At 51.8% G+C, this 18062-nt stretch overlaps 9 protein-coding genes across 9 annotated transcripts; 6 read left to right on the top strand and 3 right to left on the bottom strand.

Moving 5' to 3' along the window:
• The first annotated feature begins 36 nt into the window (after positions 1-36).
• Positions 37-2457, top strand: BDV14DRAFT_130661 (putative serine/threonine protein kinase (Nrc-2)). The gene is made up of 5 exons (XM_073766100.1): positions 37-1099; positions 1151-1324; positions 1378-1503; positions 1553-1934; positions 1984-2457. Exons 1-5 carry the CDS (start codon positions 184-186, stop codon positions 2327-2329), a joined length of 1944 nt encoding a protein of 647 aa, XP_073631724.1. The 5' UTR covers positions 37-183; the 3' UTR covers positions 2330-2457.
• BDV14DRAFT_130658 (uncharacterized protein) lies at positions 2458-2982 on the top strand. The gene has a single exon (XM_073766099.1). It carries the CDS (start codon positions 2585-2587, stop codon positions 2852-2854), a length of 270 nt encoding a protein of 89 aa, XP_073631725.1. The 5' UTR covers positions 2458-2584; the 3' UTR covers positions 2855-2982.
• A 702-nt stretch (positions 2983-3684) lies between these two features.
• Positions 3685-5930, top strand: BDV14DRAFT_196580 (uncharacterized protein; the record flags this gene model as incomplete). The annotated part of the gene is made up of 6 exons (XM_073772479.1): positions 3685-3708; positions 3761-3875; positions 3978-4316; positions 4702-4964; positions 5025-5039; positions 5175-5930. The coding sequence occupies 6 exons, from the start codon at positions 3685-3687 to the stop codon at positions 5928-5930; spliced, it is 1512 nt and encodes a 503-aa protein (XP_073631726.1).
• An 820-nt stretch (positions 5931-6750) lies between these two features.
• Positions 6751-7265, top strand: BDV14DRAFT_196581 (DASH complex subunit DAD3 family protein; the record flags this gene model as incomplete). Its single annotated transcript, XM_073772480.1, has 2 exons — positions 6751-6995; positions 7046-7265. The coding sequence occupies 2 exons, from the start codon at positions 6751-6753 to the stop codon at positions 7263-7265; spliced, it is 465 nt and encodes a 154-aa protein (XP_073631727.1).
• Positions 7229-9084, bottom strand: BDV14DRAFT_166684 (mitochondrial 37S ribosomal protein uS5m). The gene is made up of 2 exons (XM_073767530.1): positions 7939-9084; positions 7229-7880 (listed from the first exon to the last, which is right to left on the bottom strand). The coding sequence occupies exons 1-2, from the start codon at positions 8978-8980 to the stop codon at positions 7600-7602; spliced, it is 1323 nt and encodes a 440-aa protein (XP_073631728.1). The 5' UTR covers positions 8981-9084; the 3' UTR covers positions 7229-7599.
• Positions 9085-9389: 305 nt separating this feature from the next.
• On the top strand, positions 9390-11027 carry BDV14DRAFT_196583 (tRNA (uracil(54)-C(5))-methyltransferase; the record flags this gene model as incomplete). Its single annotated transcript, XM_073772481.1, has 1 exon — positions 9390-11027. One exon carries the CDS (start codon positions 9390-9392, stop codon positions 11025-11027), a length of 1638 nt encoding a protein of 545 aa, XP_073631729.1.
• Positions 11028-11122: 95 nt separating this feature from the next.
• BDV14DRAFT_130685 (actin-related protein 3) lies at positions 11123-12950 on the bottom strand. The gene is made up of 4 exons (XM_073766101.1): positions 12734-12950; positions 12633-12655; positions 12207-12562; positions 11123-12115 (listed from the first exon to the last, which is right to left on the bottom strand). The coding sequence occupies exons 1-4, from the start codon at positions 12766-12768 to the stop codon at positions 11219-11221; spliced, it is 1311 nt and encodes a 436-aa protein (XP_073631730.1). The 5' UTR covers positions 12769-12950; the 3' UTR covers positions 11123-11218.
• Positions 12951-13625: 675 nt separating this feature from the next.
• Positions 13626-15816, top strand: BDV14DRAFT_130706 (threonine aspartase 1). Its single transcript, XM_073766102.1, has 5 exons — positions 13626-13848; positions 13899-14098; positions 14154-15161; positions 15215-15324; positions 15374-15816. Exons 1-5 carry the CDS (start codon positions 13742-13744, stop codon positions 15485-15487), a joined length of 1539 nt encoding a protein of 512 aa, XP_073631731.1. The 5' UTR covers positions 13626-13741; the 3' UTR covers positions 15488-15816.
• A 1-nt stretch (position 15817) lies between these two features.
• BDV14DRAFT_130710 (TFIIH/NER complex subunit TFB4) lies at positions 15818-17628 on the bottom strand. Its single transcript, XM_073766103.1, has 2 exons — positions 17339-17628; positions 15818-17285 (listed from the first exon to the last, which is right to left on the bottom strand). Exons 1-2 carry the CDS (start codon positions 17382-17384, stop codon positions 16162-16164), a joined length of 1170 nt encoding a protein of 389 aa, XP_073631732.1. The 5' UTR covers positions 17385-17628; the 3' UTR covers positions 15818-16161.
• Positions 17629-18062: the final 434 nt, after the last annotated feature.

The raw sequence follows: 18062 nt of genomic DNA on the forward strand, positions 1-18062 counted from the left end.
GCCTATTCTCCCCCCGCGCGCTCTCCCTCGCCCGTAACCGGGGCCATCGCTACCGAATCGATCTCAATCTTTCACTGCTTCTCGCCCCTTTGTCGTCGCTGTGTGCCTCAAAGCCTCGAATATCACCCCGATTACCATATCCCTACATTTTGTCCTCGGAATTGCTCGATTACTGTTGTGGGGATGACGCAACTTTTCGCTTCCAACCCGTCCCCTGCGACGGGCGAAAAAGCAACAAACGAGAAACGTGGAAATCTCCCGGGCCTCTCCATGCCTACCAAAAAGCATTCCAACGACTCGAGTCACTTTCCGACAAAGATTAAGAATTTCTTCCGCATCAACAGCTCAAGCAGCACGTCCTCTCACCAGTCCAACAATCAACCGACGAGTTCCGATCGGGATAACAGTGGCTCAGCGCCCATCAAACACGAGAACAAATCTACCTTCCGACAGTCTCGGTTTCTTCCCATCATCGGCCGCAACCGCTCCGCTACTGTCGCCAGTGAAGGAAACCCCCTAGACGAAGGAATCTCGCCAACCGCGACAGCCAACCCCTACTTCGTCCATCAAGGTCAACCCGCTTTACAACATCGCAATGACGTTTCTATACCATCTTCACCCCCGGATACCCCAGAACTACAAGTCGATGGCGTTTCAGCAGCGGAGCAAGCCACCACAGCCAATAAGGAGGAACTAGCACGGAAATTGCGTCGAGTCGCGTCAGCTCCAAACGCGCAGGGGTTGTTCAACGCTAGCGATAGTGATGCCCGACCCCAAACCGCGGAGCTGGGCAAAGAACCTTTGGTCTCCTCTGGTGCTGCTGGTGCTCCAGTTGGCCTGGTTGAAGTGAGCTCGAACGCCGATCAAGATGGAAATCTTGCCATACCACAACCTGGTTCCGACAAACTCCCCACGCTCACTCAGGTCCGCACGTCCAGTGGCGGTTTCCGTCGGACATACAGCTCGAATTCGATCAAAGTGCGCAATGTGGAGGTTGGGCCGGCTAGCTTTGATAAAATCAAGCTCATTGGTAAGGGTGATGTTGGAAAGGTCTATCTCGTCAGGGAAAAGAAGTCCACACGTTTGTATGCTATGAAAGGTATGTCATTGCGCAGAACGAAGATGATAGGACTTGGCTAACAAAGAGCAGTTCTAAGTAAGAAGGAAATGATCAAGCGGAACAAAATCAAACGAGCACTGGCAGAGCAAGAGATTCTCGCCACCAGTAATCATCCCTTCATTGTCACACTTTACCACTCCTTCCAGTCCGAAGACTACCTTTACCTGTGTATGGAGTACTGCAGTGGCGGAGAGTTCTTCAGAGGTATGGCACAGCAAGTCCGAAATTACTTCCTTCTTACTAACAATCAATTACAGCCTTGCAAACCCGTCCAGGAAAGTCTATATCAGAGGATGCCGCTCGGTTCTACGCTGCCGAAGTCACTGCTGCCCTCGAGTATCTACATCTCATGGGTTTCATCTATCGGGACCTGAAGCCAGAAAGTACGTTCTGAAGATCCGTGCACTCGCAAGCGACTAACAATCTTGATAGATATCCTTCTTCACCAATCGGGACATATTATGCTTTCAGATTTCGACTTATCGAAACAATCAGGACCCGGAGGAGCACCTACCATGATTCCTGCACGAAGCGGCAATTCTACGACGGGCTTCCCCACCATCGATACTAAGTCTTGTATCGCTGATTTCAGGACCAACTCGTTTGTCGGTACGGAGGAATATATCGCACCAGAGGTCATCAAAGGCTGCGGGCATACCAGCGCTGTAGACTGGTGGACTCTCGGAATCTTGATCTACGAGATGCTTTACGGAACCACGCCTTTCAAGGGCAAGAACAGGAATGCAACCTTTGGCAATATTTTGCGCGACGAGGTGCCATTCCCTGAACAAGGAGGTGCACAACAAATTTCGAAGTATGTTACTCATCCCGCGCATTGGCTGCCAAAGCTAATCCAGCAACAGCATGTGCAAGTCCCTCATCCGCAAGCTCCTGATTAAAGATGAAACCAAGCGCCTCGGTGCTCGAGCTGGCGCGTCAGACGTCAAGACGCACCCGTTCTTCCGGCAAACACAGTGGGCTCTAATTCGTCATATGAAGCCTCCTATGGTTCCTCACCAGAGCCGAGGAAACGAAACGGTCAACTTCCGTAATGTGAAGGAAAGCGCAAGTGTCGACATTGGCGAAAAGAACCCCTCCAAGATGAAGGGGGTTCCGCTGAACTCCGGCCTTGCCACGCCCAACGGCGAAGTGTCCGATCCCTTCGAAGAGTTCAACAGCGTCACTCTTCACCACGACGGCGACTTCTAGTTGGCCGACCATAGTCGAGCCTGTTCGAGCTTACCCTGTATAGCTATCATTTCACGATCATGACGCATGAAACCAATCTGTACTTGAAACACTAATAATTGCTGATTCTACTGGGCGTTTGGAGGCGTTTAGAATTTGAAATCGGGACTCTTTTCCCATCGATCTGCTTGAGACCTATTTTGGACGGATATCGACTTGTCCGATAACCGAATCCGCTTTGCATGTCCTGATTTCGGCTCTCATTATTTGTACCTGATGGCATGGTATATCGTTACCCTCATCACTACCACACACGTTCATTCTGATGCCTTACTGTCGGTCGCCATGCTTCGACTATCTTTATTGCAAACTCGGCGTTGGCGATTCTGGTTCCTGACATTTCCTCGACATCCTTGTTGTGATGCTGCCTCCTGCGCACTTAGCTATTCGATGCGCTGCGAAAGCTTGTTCGCGTCTCACAAACCCTTGACCTTCTTCCGCCATCACTACCTGCTTGTCTTGAGAAATTGTCTTGGGGTCCATTAACTAGTTGCATTGATGCCAGGTGCATTCTTTATCCACCTGTCTATAGTATACACACTGAGTCGCAAAAATCACTTTTCTCTCACATCGTCTTCAACCTTGTTTTCTGCTGTACTGTTTCTCTCATCGAGGTAGTCAACTCCTGCGCTCTAGATGCGCTGACTATTACAATCCCTATGAGTAGACATAGGTATCACTACCAGCTAGCCGTAAGACTCAATTGTTTTGTCCTCCTTTGGTCCTAACATCTCGTTAATTAAAACTGCTGCGAGGTGTGTCCTGATCTCTTCTTCATTTTGGCCTCATGCGCCCTGGAATCGGCCATCTACATCTTCAAGGTTCTAATTTCTTGTTTTCAGTCTCCCTCAGTTCTTCAGTCGTGGTATGCTCAAATTCTTCGACTCCTTCAATCTCTTACCCTCCCATCTGTCTTCTCTTCCATCTTCTGATCTCTTCTGTCCCTCCCTTCTCTCTCTTCTTCTGATCTCGTCCACCGTGCCCGCTCAACTCAGACCTTCAAAATCCATCTCCGCTTCCTTCACTATCTCTCCTTCTACCTCCATCAGAGCGCCTTGACTCTTCTTTCTCGCACTTTCTACTTCAGCCTTCTGGTTCTTTTACAGACTCTTACCCTCTTTCTTCTTTCCTTCCTTTTCTTTGAGGTTTGATCTCGTATCCCGCATACGTTCACTCCAACGCTGGGTGTCATTCAGTGCCTGTCTTGTCGGAACTGCCAGCCTCCGTCTTCTCTGTTCATCACACTGAAATCTTCCTGTATCGGTTCTCTCTTTGGCGTCTAGATCACCGCCTCTTTTCTTTCATCTTCCATTGCGATGGCAAAAATATCCTCTTTACAGGTAAGCTACTGACCACTCCCTCACTATCAAACAATCTAACATTAGCTTATAGGGTGCGGCTCAGTCCCTCCATAAAAAGTGCAAGACTTCCACCAAGTCTTCAAAAAGGAAGCAGGGATGCTTAATTCCCAATGCACCATCTGCTGCTCTTCAAAAGTCAAGGGAGGGTGCGACGCGGGGTTCAGAAGACACCCAACCTTTCCCCGAGATAGCTGTCGCGGACAGTCTTCCTCCAGTTGAAGTGAGCATCCGCTAGAATCAATCCTTAGGAGACATCAATGAAACTATCGATTTGGCTGCCTACAAGGGGATTGAAATACCGAACCAGAAGATGCTCTTTACGAAGGATCCAAGACTCTACACTAGCGTATTCCGACTGAAGGATGATATCCGTCGGCTGTATAATTGTACAGGCATGTGCATGGACATCAAGACTCTTGAGATGACGCACGATTCAGCCGACGGTCAGGTACGCATGAATGTTGTGCGCACTCCTTGGGAAAGCACTGATGCGGACGTTTTGTTACGCCAAACGGATTGTCTCGATCATCCGGAAGCAGACAGGGTCCGCCAAGCAGCATCAATCTTGAAGGACATCTGCTTGCATGGTGTGTTACTCGCCGACGAGACGGGTTTCGGAAAGACCAAGCATTCATTGCTTGCCGCGGTGCTGCATCGTTTTTGTATACTGAAAAGGATCCTGCAGGGACGAATGTCACAGACCTATGTTACTTCTCATGCCGCCCACACTCCTTGGACAATGGCTGACGGAGATTCGCACTCACTGGCCAAGACTTAAACCGATACTGTCTTACGAGGATCCCGCCTTTCGATCTAGTGAGGATCTAACTATCATCCCAAAGTCGGTCATGAAAAATGTACGAGACCAGGAGTCGATGCCGTATGACTTGAAGTATATATTCGATCCCAGCGACGCGGACGCGCGTCGGGCAATTATAATAACTACATATTCGACTCATAGAATGTGAACAGGGTATTGGGAGGTTCATACGCAGGCCGATTCTGCAAGTACACCCTTTTGTCGACCCAAGGCCCAGAACAACTTCTTCGGAATGAAGGAAAAGGTCACGTACTTTGTTTCGAAATCACACCATGAGGGTGTCTACTCTCTTCTAATCGTAGATGAGGCACAGAAGTTGAAAAATACTCATATACATAAATGGTCTGTGATGCATGTCCACAAGTTCCCAAAGATTATTCTGGCCACGGCCACACCTATGTTCAACGCTGCGCAGGTATTTCATTCCCTCTGCCCTTTCTGACTGGGGACAATTGTCACTAACTGGGAACCATAGGACCTGATTGGCCTTGTGAGCCTATTATGGCCAGCAGCGCAAGAGACACTGCAGTCTTTCTAGAAGGAAGTCGACAAATGACATGGTGACCCCACTCTCTCATCTCTCCGCGCTGCGGTCCAGAATGGGGAAACATTGGAATATCTGCAGAGCCGCACAAAGCCTTATGCCGAGGGTGAAGTTCCTACTTCAACTAACAGTCAAACTGATTCTCCCACTGATGCTGAGATGGATGATTTGTCTCCGGTGTTCAGCCAATCGACTATGACTACGAGCTTGGCTGACACTCAGACAACGTTGCCGCTCGACTCACGGCAACTGAGAGATCGTCCAGATGAGGACAAGACTGCGAGTGAAGACAAGGTTCAGGATAATGAGATTTTCGTGCCATATGAGGACCCAGATGAGCAGAACGACTTAACCGATGACAACGAGCCTATTCGCGAAGAGAGAGATCCCGAATACCAAGACGATCTAGGAAGCAGCGACTCCGAAGACTACTCCGACCCCGACGAATCAGACTCAGACCTGGACTTCGACGACGAGGACACATCGTCAAAGGACGAGGGAAGTGACGCAGACGATGGAGAGTTCTTCAGCACAGGATCTGAGCTGGAGATGTTTCTCTCCGAGTGTCAGCCGGACGACAGCACACGCCACAATCTCACTCTTCTGAAGTTCGAGCCGGGAAAAGTATGGACGGAGGAAGACCTTGAAAATGATAAGACCATGGAACTCGGTCTTAAACTCCTTTACAACAAGGTGAATGGAATGGACATGGTTCACCTAACCAAATCGATACACATAAATCATAAGCAGTTCCCCCAGGCGATAATAGACCACATGGGTAAAGTGAAAGCCGCCAGCAGGGGGAACAAGAAAAAGGCTAGGAATGAGGCTCTTTAAATAGGAAGAGCACAGCCGAGGCTACTATGTGATGGAATTTTGCACATAGCTCCATTCGGCCATCTACATACTTCATGTATCTACTTTGGGTCCAGCTTTGGCACTCTCCTTGGGAAGAGGGTCTAATATCACAAGACCTCTTCCTCGCTGTCTTTGACTGGATCAGCATCTACCCTTGACAGTTTATGTTCCATACAATAAGCAGTTCAGCCACAGTAGCGGCTGAATGCGCCTGCCCGGTAGCCTCCAGTCGCTACCACGACTCGATCAGCCCTAACAAAGGTGCCGTTAACTTAGGACGATAGCAATCAGCATCTCCTGTGCTTTTCAAAGCACTACAGCTTATGGATTTTTCTCATGAGCTCCGAACGCTTCAAATTCTACTTCCGGATGATGCCCATTTGGGCCCAACGGGGGTACCTGGCGGTGATGGTAGGTCGGTGGGTGGCCGGTACGCTGTTCAACTGTGAAGGCCATGTCAAAATATATATATCGGCTCTTCAAGCCGCGTATCGCTTGCGCCAGGTGGCAATTGTGTCCTCGCAGGTCAACCCAAGAGAAGTACATCGCACAGAATCAACAGGGAACCTGACAGATAATTTATTGTAACGTTAAACCATATCCAACGCTCAGACATTGGGCCGATACAGCAGACACCCCCCAAAAGCCGCGTCGCGGCACCTCCGACCCAACTCCGCGCCTGTCTCTTCCCCGCCAAAAAACAAACATCACCGACAACATTCACCACCGCAATCACCAGCACCACCGTCATCTCCGAACTCAATTCAAACAAAAGGAAACAAACGAATTTATTCGCAAAATGTTGGATACAACTCCAACCCCCTCCCGCCCAACAACACCGCCCTCCGAATCCCCCCTCGACCTGAACGCCGAATCCCTCTCCCCCGTACAAACAGACAATGCCTTCCTGCGCCCCTCGCACCCTCTCGTCTCGGATCTCGAGCAGGAGGTGTTGGATGAGTATGCACGGCTTGCGGGGAATGTTAATAAGGCATGTTCTTCTCCTTTCCCTTCAATTTCCATCAAGCAGCAAGACGCTAATCGGTATGACTCGATGCGCAGCTCTCAGAAACCCTGTCCTCATTAGCAGATAGCCCCACGACAATTACACTCGACGGACTGCGTCAACTCGAGCGCAAGACAGCGACTGTTTGCACGCTGCTTAAGGCTAGTGTGTATAGTATTATTTTGCAGCAGCAGATGGTTAATGAGGCCGAGGCGGAGCAGCAGGCTCATGATCAGATGGGGGAGGGAACGGGGACGATGGATATTGGGCAGGGGTATGAGGGGGATAGTTATGCGGAGGGGTATTAGATGTGATACGTATATGGTCAAGGATATAAAGCATAAAGGGGAGAAGGAGGCTTAGTTGAAGAGCAGATGTTTGGCGTTCTGGCTGGGTTGTGTTGATTCTATACCCCGAAAGGTTTTCAATTTATTTCTGCGGTTGATTTGTATGTTATGGAGTGCTATTGGGTTGTATGAATTTAATTGATGATTGATGATTGTTGTAGTAGTAGAGTACAAATACAAATACATGTTCAATGCAGCTGAAGAACCAAATGAAAAAGAAAAGGAAAAAAAAAAAATTATTTACATCGTCACCGAAACCGACTCAGACCCAGACAATGCTCCATAGTTATGTTAATCATGAACGCGATTTTGACTTAGATTTAGAGTCATCCTGCTGCTTGGAAGGTTTCGGTTGAGGCTGCTCGTGTCCAGAATAGTAAACCTTCCGTACGTCGACAATCTTCTTGCCTCGCGCGCGGGCGACATCTTCGGGGTCGCGCTGGCTCATAAGGGCCTGGTAGACGGCCTTGACGACGTTCATCTTGTTTCTGGCGCCGGGGACACGCGCCGCGAGGTCGTCGATACCGGCTGCGCGGCACATTTCGTAGATGAGACTTTGGCAGCGGAGACCGAAACCTACGCTTATCGTTAGTTCTGCTATGATGAGGTTGAAAGGATGGTAAGGTAGTCATACCAGGAGGACGGCTCATGAGTTTCACCTCGACGGCACCGGATTTGCCGGTGACGTCGCCGAAGATTGTGCGGTTCTCGTATCGCCGAACAGGCTTCATGTTGCGGATAGCGCGGAGTTTGGCTTGGGTGCCGGCGTCGACAATTTCCTCTGACTTGCCCTCGCCGATACCGAGGAGGCCCTTTCCATTGCCGGCAATGGCTAGGACATACTGGCTGTGGATCTTACCGAGACGAGTTTGGTTGGAGACCAAGTGTACAATGAGGTTCCGGACCCTCAAGGTGGAGAGTTCTTCCTGAGTGTATCCAGTGACCTTGGCGAGGGTCTTCATTGCGTCGCTTGGTTCCTCCTTTAGCTTTTCAGCAGCGAGCACGTCCGGGTCCTGGAAGTATCGGAAGTTCTTCCTGGGGCCCTCTAGAGTATCGCCATTCTGGAACAGATCGGGTACCAGTGAGCTGTTCGCGTTGAACTCGTTCTCCGGCTTTCCCTTCGTCACAGGGCTTGTCTCAATGAAGCGCACCCAGTCTGCTAGCGATGCGTCCTCGGGCACGTTGGCGAAGAACCGGGCAAAGTCCTCAACAAAGTCGTCGTCCGTCTTCAACTTCGCCTTGTAGTCGCTGTTGGTTTCGGGGGCGCGAACGTGCTTGTCGACACCGGGTTCAATCATGGCAAAGTCGTCGAGGTACTTGAATGACATGGGATCTCTGCGAACTCCGAACTGCTCGGCCATGTCTTTCGGGTCAATGGCTGCCTCACCGGCTTCGATGGCGGCCATTTGCTCGGGGGTGTAGTGATTCTTCAGCCATGCTTTTTCCTCCTCCGTGTATGCCTTGAAGTGTTCTGGCTTCATGTCATCCTTGAGTTGTTTCATCGTCTTGCCGTCAACCTGCTGAGGGACAGGCGTCAATGCCTTCTCTCCCTTGTCGGTCTTGTCTGCGAATTGCGCAGCCGACAATTGGAATTGACGTCGGGGCACGCGAGAGCCGGTGGCCGCGGCGCGCGAGAAGCTGCAGAACAGGCATCTGGCGGAGCGAGCGAAGGACATGTTGAAAGCGAGGCTCTCTGGCCTGGTCAGGCCAACGCGAGCAGGAGGTGAATTGAGGAGAGGGAGGGTGGAGCGTGGAGGACTTGGGGGGATCTAGCTCGGAGTATGGTGGAGGACAACTTTTGAGGCCGGCAGATCACGAGATTTTCTCACCGCGCGGTCCGGCCAATCAGCGCCCGCCCTTTCTTGCTTGCTTCAACATTTCTTCGCAGCAACTCATTCTCTCTCTCCCTCAAACTACATTCTGCACTTTTCTCTAGACATTGAAGCATTATAGATGTTTCGCTGCCTGCGGCTGTCTATCCTCCGCCCGCTCAAAAACTGTCCTCCGCGTCCCTTGCCAGCCCAACTGTCCCCCGTCGCAAACTCGATTTTCTTGCAGCAGCGGAATGCGCATTTGTCGTCTATAATGTCCGCACCGAACAAGACTTTCCACAAAGGCCCCAAGCGCCAGAAGAGGGACAAGCCTAAAAGGAAGGAAAAGGTCCACGAACTCGACGAGGTCTTGCAAAATGACATCGACAAGCTCCTGAAAAAGAACAAGCCTGATGTAGACGCCGACAGCGCAGACGAAGCTTCTACCACCCCGCAGCCCACTTTCCCAGAACTCTTTACCGAAATCGAAGTTACAGTCGCGGAAATTTCTTCAACCGGTGATGGTCTGGCGCTATCAGAGAATGGGGACCATATTTATGTAGTCCCATTCACTGTCCCCGGCGACAAAGCGCTCGTCAAAGTAGTGCGACATGTCAAGCCTCTATCCTACAGCGTGACGGATTTCCTCAAGGTCATTGAACCCGGCCCTCTAAGAAATGACGATGCGATAGGGTGCAAGTACTTTAGCAAGTGCTCGGGGTGCCAGCTCCAGATGATGTCGTACGAGGACCAGCTGGCGCACAAGAAGCGCATCGTGGAGAAAGCGTACGCCAACTTCTCCGGCCTTATCCCCGAGTTGATCCCCGCCATTCAGGATACATTCCCCTCGCCGAAGCAATATGGCTACCGTACGAAGCTCACACCGCATTTCCCTGCGCCTGCCGGGAGGGGTACAACTCCTGGAGAATACCTGGAAACGCCGCCCATCGGCTTCACATTCAAAAACCAACGGCGACACCTTGATATCGAAGACTGTCCTCTGGGGACAGACATCATCCGCGAAGGTCTCAAGAGTGAGAGAAAGAGAGTAGCAGAGAACCTGACGAAATACAAACGCGGCGCCACGATCCTCCTCCGCGAAACCACAACCCGCACACCAAGGGAAACGACCTCATCAACAGACGCAGACACATCCACCGCCCCCAAAGCTCCCATAACATACGAAAACCCCAACAAACCACACCAAGAATCCGGCGACGAAATCACCACCGAGTTCCCCAGCTACACCGAAACAAAACGCTGCGTGACAGACCAAAACGCCACATCGGTCGAGTACATCGACGACTACCTCTTCACCAACAAGGCCGGCGCCTTCTTCCAGAATAATAACTCCATCCTATCCGGATTCACAGAGTACATCCGGCAGCACGCGCTCTCGAACCCCGCTATACAACCCAACGCCGACTCCTCGAACCCAGCGACAACACCGATAAAGTACCTCCTCGACGCATACTCCGGCTCGGGCCTATTCACAATTACACTCTCCCCACTCTTCAAGTCAAGTCTGGGCGTCGACGTAGCAGGCGACTCGATCGTGTCTGCCCGCGAGAATGCCAAGGCGAACAACCTGCCCAACACGGGCTTCGCGGCCGCAGACGCAGCCGTCCTCTTCAAGGACGTGCCGTACCCAGCTGATCAAACGCTACTGGTCATTGACCCGCCGCGTAAGGGGTGCAGCGAGGATTTCCTACGGCAGATGCTGGAGTATGGCCCGCGGAGGGTGGTGTATGTTTCTTGCAATGTGCATACGCAGGCGCGTGATGTTGCTGTCATGGTGCAGGGCGATGGGAAGACGGGCGTGAGATATGAGATTGAGAGTATCCGTGGTTTTGACTTCTTCCCGCAGACGGGGCATGTTGAGGGGGTTGCTGTGCTTAATAAGGTTGTTTGAGCTTCACCTGAGCATGGGTATGGATAGAGCAGGCTAGGCGTTTGTTTATCTGTTTATCCGTTTGGGGTCAAAAGTTGTTGTTGAAGCGTGCATAGGCATGTACTTGTACTTTCGGACGACATATTAATTTCAAGATTTTAATTGCATGGATACTATTGACAAGAAGGTGCTGGGGACAATTGAACTCTAGACTAGGTGCCAGGGCCACCGAGGAGGGCGAACCTCCGGACAATGCTGGGGCCGATTTCATCGTATTCGGCCTTTGTGTGGCAGTAGCTGCGGAACTCGGGAGTCTGACCCAGCAGACTACCTCCAAACCACGGACCGTGCCTCTGTCGCTTATGCGTGACGACTGCCACGTCCAGACCGCCACTGCGTGCTCCTCCGCTGCGGGCTTCCGAGGCACGGATACGCGCGTCGACCAGGTGTCGAATATCACGTTGCAGGCGGCGACCAAAGTCCTTGTAAAGAGTGGAACCTCCGGACAACACAATGTTTTTGTAGAGACCTCTTCGGACATCGATGGGGGAGGACTGGATAACACCATCCACGACGTTGGGGAGGGGAGTCAAGAAGTCGGAGGAGTAGATTTCAGGGTTGAAGAAGATTTCGGGGGCAAGGAAACGCTCGTATCCAACGTCAATGGTGACACTGCGTCCGTTTGGCGAATTTACGGTGTGCTTGAGGAATCGCTCCGGTTCGCGGTCGTAGCGGGCAAACTCCTTGACGATGTCAGGGGAGACGTAACAGTATTCCTCTTTCACCTTTTCAGCAGTCTTCAAGCTGCTGTCAGGTTCGCCGCGGTCTCGGAGCAAGCTTTGTACGAAGTAGGTGATGTCTCGACCGGCAAGGGGGATACTCTTGATAGAGGATCCAATGACGTAGCCTTCGGCGACGGGAATAACGTGGGTGACACCGTCACCAGAGTCGATAACCGTTCCGGTGAGAGACCGGTCAGTGACCTTCGAAGAGGTCCAGGAGGCGGCTAGGGCAAGCACGGCCTGGACGGCAATGTATAGACCGGCGCAGTTGAACGACTCGAACATGATTTCGGCGGTATTTTCACGGTTCTCGGGAGGGTTAAGGGGCTGGCCGAGGAACATCAATCAGTATACAAACTTGAAGACCCGAAGCCTTGACATAGTCATGCTATGCGGGCTGAATGAGCATTGCACTTACAGGTTCGGTAAGCAAGAAGTAGTGGTCCTCGGGCTCGACACGGAGATACTTGAAGATCGAGTTTGACCAGAATCTCTCCATCTGATCCCAGTTGTCAATTTGTCCATGGCGAATGGGGTAGTTGATTCCGTATCCAGGACCGCTAGCAGCTGAGAGAGCTTCGTCACCGATAAAGAAGTCCAGGTCCTCCGTGCCACGCTTCGCGGACAGATGTCCACCAGCACCTCCACCCGAAGCTAAGAAGGAAGGTTTGTTCGCAATGGCGGGACGAGCAGAGCCACCGGCGCTTCCGGCACCAGCTTTCGTAGCAATTGCAGTTGGGAAGACGAAGGAGGGCGAGTCGTTACCGGCGAAACCTGCGGGCTGTCAGCTCATCCGGTTACGGAGTGCGGGGGTATGGCCGGGGTAGCAGCTGGGTGCATATACCTAGCTTGGAGTACCCAGTTCCGCTGTAACAAGAAACTGATGTTAGCAACAGTTCAATGGCACGATTATCAACTCCAATAGGTTAACAAGGAGTGACATACTTGTCCATGACAACGGCCGGGGTTTGGGAGGTCATGGCGGATGAGCTGGGGCGCACACACGCTCCCCCTGACGACCAATTCGGAAAAACGCTCTTAGATTAGGAGGCCTGGATGAGAAGGCAGGCCTAGAATTAAGTCGTCCAAAAGAATAAGGAAGCGACGGAGAAGGGAAGATGGGGAGCGAGGAGGGGGCTCAGGCTGGAGGTATGGAGGAGTGGGCAGCAGGCAGGCAGATTGGAGCAGGCGGTGGCCCCAATACGTAATGATACAGCATCGCCACGTGATCGTATGGTCAGCCACAGTCATACCAAGACAGGACCCACTATAGCTGCTGTGGCTGGTGACTTCGATCAAGCGACTAACAAGACGAAGTATACAAACACTCGTACAATCCTCATCTAACTGGGCCAACACTACTTCTGCTGCCGGTGACCGAACTCAAATGCCGTAATACGTCTGCTGAGAGGTCAATACTACGGAAATGTCAGTGTGTCCGAGTCTTAAAGAGGCAGCCGCCGTCACTCTTGTTGGGAAATGAGCAGAGGAAGGCACAGAGTCCAATACCCTCAAGTGTCATCAGAGCAAGCGAATAGTTCTCTCGACACCCTCCTGAAGCTCTTCTCTGCTTTAGATTCTTAATTGATATTCTTCCCAGTGGTATCCTTCGGTTATCCTTATAAGACCTAAGACCGTGCCGTTCCCTGAAATTCCACTCATCCAGACCGAAGCACTGAGCAGACCAGCCAGTTATTGTTATCATCTTCTTTGAGGTCATTCTTCACTGCGCCACCCCACCTAAAGTGTCTTGGACCGATTGTGTTTTGATGCGTCTCTCTACAAAGACAACGCCCCTCTGAATCTACGCATCAAACCGCCCACTGCGCTCTTTGCTCGTCTTTCGTGAAATGCCTCAGTAGCAGTCTGGCGTCGACCCTTCTGATCTCCCTTCTTACCGCCAGTCTCCTCCCCCTTGAACTGCAACGGTCTTATTCAACGCCTCTGGTCGCCATGAATCGCCCCAAGAAAGGAAAACATGTCTCGGCTATCTTCATCCATGCCGGTGCAGGCTATCACCGTCGCGACTTTGAAAGACCCCACATGAAAGTGTGCGAGGGGTAGGTGTCATCCGGTAGATGTTGCTATGACGGTCGCTGACGTTTAACAGTGCGGCGAAGATGGCAATGGGCGTGCTTCGCAACGGCGGTTCTGCGGTCGACGCTGTTGAGATCGCGATCATGTACCTCGAGGACGCCGAGATCACCAATGCCGGATACGGTAGCAACACAACTATCGAGGGAACCGTCGAATGCGATGCAACTGTGGTCGACCACCTGGGAAGAAGCGGCGCTGTTGGTGCTGTGGCGCGTGAGTATTTCTACCTAATGCGACAAACCAAATTCCGAGACTAATGGTCAATCAGAGGTGAAAAATCCTGTTTCATTGGCGCGCACAATTCTCGATGCGTCAAAGGAACCCCTAACACTACACCGAGTACCCCCAAACTTTCTCGTTGGCCCAGGTGCTACAGACTACGCGTACGAACAAGGGCTCGTAGTGCTGCCTCATGACGGTCTTGTCTCGACCCCAGCCAGGCAAAGGTGGATGCAATGGCAAAGGGAGCTCAAAGAGGCCGATAACAGACAGCGAGCTCGATCACAGAGCTCCAACGAGATCGATACTGCTTACTATCGACGCCCAGTTAGGAGCTACGCAGCTCAGTTTTCCACCAGTCCTCCAACTACACAAACGGCATCAATTCCAGTGGCTCAAGTGGACGTAAAGGTTGCCGGCGAACACACCGATGCGCGGATCAGCAGTTTCCCACCTCCAACAGATTCCCAGCCTTCATCGTCAGATAGATTGATTGCCAGGAGTGGCACCTCTAGTGGGGGCATGGCTCCAATCCGGTCGCCCCCGAATCCGTTCAGAAACACGGTCTTCCAACCAAATCCGCTCAGGGCTGGCATGCAAGCGAGCGTACTGATGGATGTCGACCCGCCTTCAGTCCCATCTCATGGCCGCGATGGGTCTCTGCCTGAGATGCCTGAACTACCTAGGCTACCTGAATATTTCGGTTATACTGAAGATCGTGTGAGCGATACTGTGGGTGCTATAGCCGTAGACAGCTATGGTCATATCGCGGCCGGCTCTTCCTCTGGTGGTATTGGAATGAAACACAAAGGCAGAATTGGACCTGCAGCCTTGAACGGGATTGGCACCAGCGTCATCCCCGTTGGCCCCAATGATCCTGAAAAGACATGCGTTGCCAGTGTTACTTCCGGTACTGGCGAACATATTGGTACAACGATGTGCGCCAATACCTGTGCTTCACGCGTCTATTACACTCACCGCAAACGCCCTGACGGTACGTTCGAGCAGGTAAGTGAAGATGAGGCAATGGCAGCGATGATAGCAACGGACTTCATGGGTAAGCAATCTTTCTTCGGGTGTCTGCCAACTGATACTGACTCTGCTGCCAAGGCCATCCTGGTGTAAAGACCAGTCACTGCGAGGGCTCCGTTGGAATTATGACTGTCAAGAAGACAGTAGATGGAATATATCTATATTTTGCACATAACACTGATTCCTTCGTGAGTGTCCTTCCCAATCTTGATTTCCGAAGCTAATGAGATTTCTTAGGTCCTTGCCAACATGAGCAGCGAAGATAAGAAGCCCGCCTCTGTCATGTCTCGCAGCAATGGCCACGGAAGCATCGCACAAGGTGGAAAGGCCTTTCGCACTAAAAGGCTCTAGCCATGCGGACCTTGCTTGTCGATGCCTGCGGCGCATCGCGCCTTATCCTGATGACAGCCCAAACACGAGCCCCTGCCATCGCTTTGCTAGGAACTGTCCTTTCTGATCCGACTGCTCTTGCAAATACCCATCTTGCATAGTTTGCTTTGTGTTTAGACCCCAGGACCTTGTTCTGTTCACTCGCCTGTGCAAAGTTCTACCAGTGATGCATCGTAAATATTGCTTTGGGTTCTTTGAATAGGTTTCAGCGGAGCATGCTCGCTTTTCGAAGTTTTCAACTTTCCTTGTGTATTCTAAGCTAAATTATTCATATTATTCACATGGTTCAATTCTTCAATGCATGATGAATTTCCAAGGTATTAATTGCGGACTAAATAGGTCTTCTTATTACTTCCGGTAAATCTCCAAGTCAAATGACCACTCTATGGGTGGCTTTATGGCGATACGGGGACCTTGAGACATGTCCTAAGCATAATCCAACCGAAGAGGGTTTGGCTAGCCGCAGAATCTCCACGTCCAACTCGGTTCGACCAAGACCTCACCTGCTTGAAAGCTAAGCCTCAAAGAACATATTCTCGAATATGCTTTCGGGCTGGGACAAAGCCCCTCCCGTCCCATATTTCGATCGAGAACATACGTTGCCGTAATAGACGGTCATACTCCCAATGAGAGAATCAAGGCCCAGGCGTCGGCGTCGGCGTCGACGCCCCCGAAACCCCATTAACCCTCGTCTTCTTCTTCTTCCTCTTCCGCGCCACAACAGCCGGCTTCTGCCCGTATTCGCTCATCTCGAGATGCGTGCCGCAGGTCAGACAGTCCCCATTCTCAGGCGGTTCGCAGAAGATAGAGAGGCAGATACTGCAGACGAAGCCGACGTCGACCACGCGGCGGTGGCAGAAGCAGGCGGCGCGGAAATCGACGTCCACGCGTGTCGGGAGGATCAGGTGTTTGCGGGACCGTTGGTCAGGGAGGAAGGACATCATTAGGTATTGGAGTAGGCCTCTTGGTTGGGAAAGGGACATGTAGATCCCCTTTGTTGCGTCTGAGGCTTGTTGGAGGAAGACTGCGTCGCCGGAGAGTTTGGCTACGTCGATGGGGATGTGTAGTCTCTGGCAGGCGAAGATACCGTTCATGATGGGGATATACTGGTGCGCGGACCCCGTCGCGGAACTCACGGAGATGATCAGGATGCGCGACTGCAGGCCCTCTGCGCCGCCGTCGTTTGCAGCTTGGGTCGTTGTGGACCGCCGCGCGAGCATGGCGTTCGTTGAGGTGTCTGGGTCGCCGGAGGGGTGGAGGGAGGATGTATCGCCGCCGCCGTGGGCCTCAGCCCAGGCGATCGCGCGGCGGTTGATGTGGCTAAGTGCCAGTGTGAGTGCGCCGGCCATCATTGTCGACGTGTTACTTGAGACGTCGGATCCGGACGTGCTAGACATTAGGTGACGGAGGTTTGAAGTGACTTGTTCTTCGACGACGCGGAAGGGGCGGTATTTGTTTATTTGTCTACCACTTGTAGTAGTGTCCATTGCATCAGCGGTCATGGAGACGTCGCCGTCTGCGTCTGCGCCGGCGCCGCTGGTTTGTGATGTAACTGGGTATAGCCATGCTGCCTTATGGCTGTGTGAAGCGACGACGGCGACTTCGTTGGCGTAGTTGCAGGCCAGGTGGGCGTTAAGGAAGACGAGGACATTCGCGAGAGCGGTAGATAGTGAAAGCTGGTCTTTGCCTTCTTGTTCGAGCAGCGCCCATGCGTGCGGGTTTGTGTCGACGATGACTGTTAAGAGGGACGGTGCTGGGTCTAGAAGGAGTTGACATTAGTTACGGTTGAGGGGCTTTTTGTTGCAGGTTTACCATTTGCACTCGTCTCGTAGTGCTCTGTCGCATCTACGGCGTTCATTCTTGTAGAATGGGCGGCTTATTGAGAAGAAACGTAGTCAATGAAGACGGTGAGTTGGTTGATGCCCGCGAGCACCGATACGGCCGCAGCAACAAGTGGATCATTCACTTGAAGGAGAAGAGCATCATGGCCGACCAGCTGAATCTCCCTCGTATAGGCAGATTCGCACAGTCAATTCCAGAAGAGTGCCTTGTGAAGTGACACTGGTTCCTCCAGAGACAGAAAACGTCAAGCTCGGCGAGTCGGAGGTTCAATGAGCGTTCGGACAATTTTAAGCGTCATGGCCTGGTCCTCTTTCAGCCTCATCTGTGGCGCGGTGACACGTGACATCATACACTCGACAGCCGGGCCACGTTCAATTCTACAATATTTGTTTCGTACGGACTAGGGGAATTATTTTGGAGAATAAGCAGAGAAATTCATTTGAATCTCATAATTGAGCTTGTCTAATATAAGAGCTTCCATCGCTGTTGCCGGAATAAATCCGAATACACTAGGTCTATCTAAATCCGGCCAACACTAACGGTGCTGACATGCAGTCCAACAGCACTTCACTGTAATAGCACGTCTGGTTTCACATGCAACGGGTCATCCTTTTCCTCCACTTGATTTAAGACAGGAATCTTGTAAGCATCCTTCAGAGCCGAGATAGTCGGCTGGCTGAGCGGACTGGCATCG

This window comes from Aspergillus stella-maris (assembly GCF_047715825.1).
Source record: "Aspergillus stella-maris strain CBS 113639 unplaced genomic scaffold BDV14scaffold_7, whole genome shotgun sequence".
Classification (NCBI taxonomy): Eukaryota; Fungi; Ascomycota; class Eurotiomycetes; order Eurotiales; family Aspergillaceae; genus Aspergillus; species Aspergillus stella-maris.

Excerpts from the sequence above, each read along its gene's own strand:
- BDV14DRAFT_130661 (XM_073766100.1), top strand. The coding sequence starts at position 184 with ATGACGCAACTTTTCGCTTCCAACCCGTCCCCTGCGACGGGCGAAAAA. Across the intron at positions 1,100-1,150 it reads ACGTTTGTATGCTATGAAAG|TTCTAAGTAAGAAGGAAATG; the intron begins GTATGTCATTGC and ends AACAAAGAGCAG. Across the intron at positions 1,935-1,983 it reads GGTGCACAACAAATTTCGAA|CATGTGCAAGTCCCTCATCC; the intron begins GTATGTTACTCA and ends ATCCAGCAACAG.
- BDV14DRAFT_130658 (XM_073766099.1), top strand. The coding sequence starts at position 2,585 with ATGGCATGGTATATCGTTACCCTCATCACTACCACACACGTTCATTCT.
- BDV14DRAFT_166684 (XM_073767530.1), bottom strand. The coding sequence starts at position 8,980 with ATGTCCTTCGCTCGCTCCGCCAGATGCCTGTTCTGCAGCTTCTCGCGC. Across the intron at positions 7,881-7,938 it reads ACTCATGAGCCGTCCTCCTG|GTTTCGGTCTCCGCTGCCAA; the intron begins GTATGACTACCT and ends CGATAAGCGTAG.
- BDV14DRAFT_130685 (XM_073766101.1), bottom strand. The coding sequence starts at position 12,768 with ATGACCTCCCAAACCCCGGCCGTTGTCATGGACAA. Across the intron at positions 12,656-12,733 it reads CCGGCCGTTGTCATGGACAA|CGGAACTGGGTACTCCAAGC; the intron begins GTATGTCACTCC and ends TTCTTGTTACAG. Across the intron at positions 12,116-12,206 it reads ACTTCTTGCTTACCGAACCT|CCCCTTAACCCTCCCGAGAA; the intron begins GTAAGTGCAATG and ends TTCCTCGGCCAG.
- BDV14DRAFT_130706 (XM_073766102.1), top strand. The coding sequence starts at position 13,742 with ATGAATCGCCCCAAGAAAGGAAAACATGTCTCGGCTATCTTCATCCAT. Across the intron at positions 14,099-14,153 it reads CGCTGTTGGTGCTGTGGCGC|AGGTGAAAAATCCTGTTTCA; the intron begins GTGAGTATTTCT and ends ATGGTCAATCAG. Across the intron at positions 15,162-15,214 it reads GATAGCAACGGACTTCATGG|GCCATCCTGGTGTAAAGACC; the intron begins GTAAGCAATCTT and ends TCTGCTGCCAAG.
- BDV14DRAFT_130710 (XM_073766103.1), bottom strand. The coding sequence starts at position 17,384 with ATGAACGCCGTAGATGCGACAGAGCACTACGAGACGAGTGCAAATG. Across the intron at positions 17,286-17,338 it reads CTACGAGACGAGTGCAAATG|ACCCAGCACCGTCCCTCTTA; the intron begins GTAAACCTGCAA and ends AACTCCTTCTAG.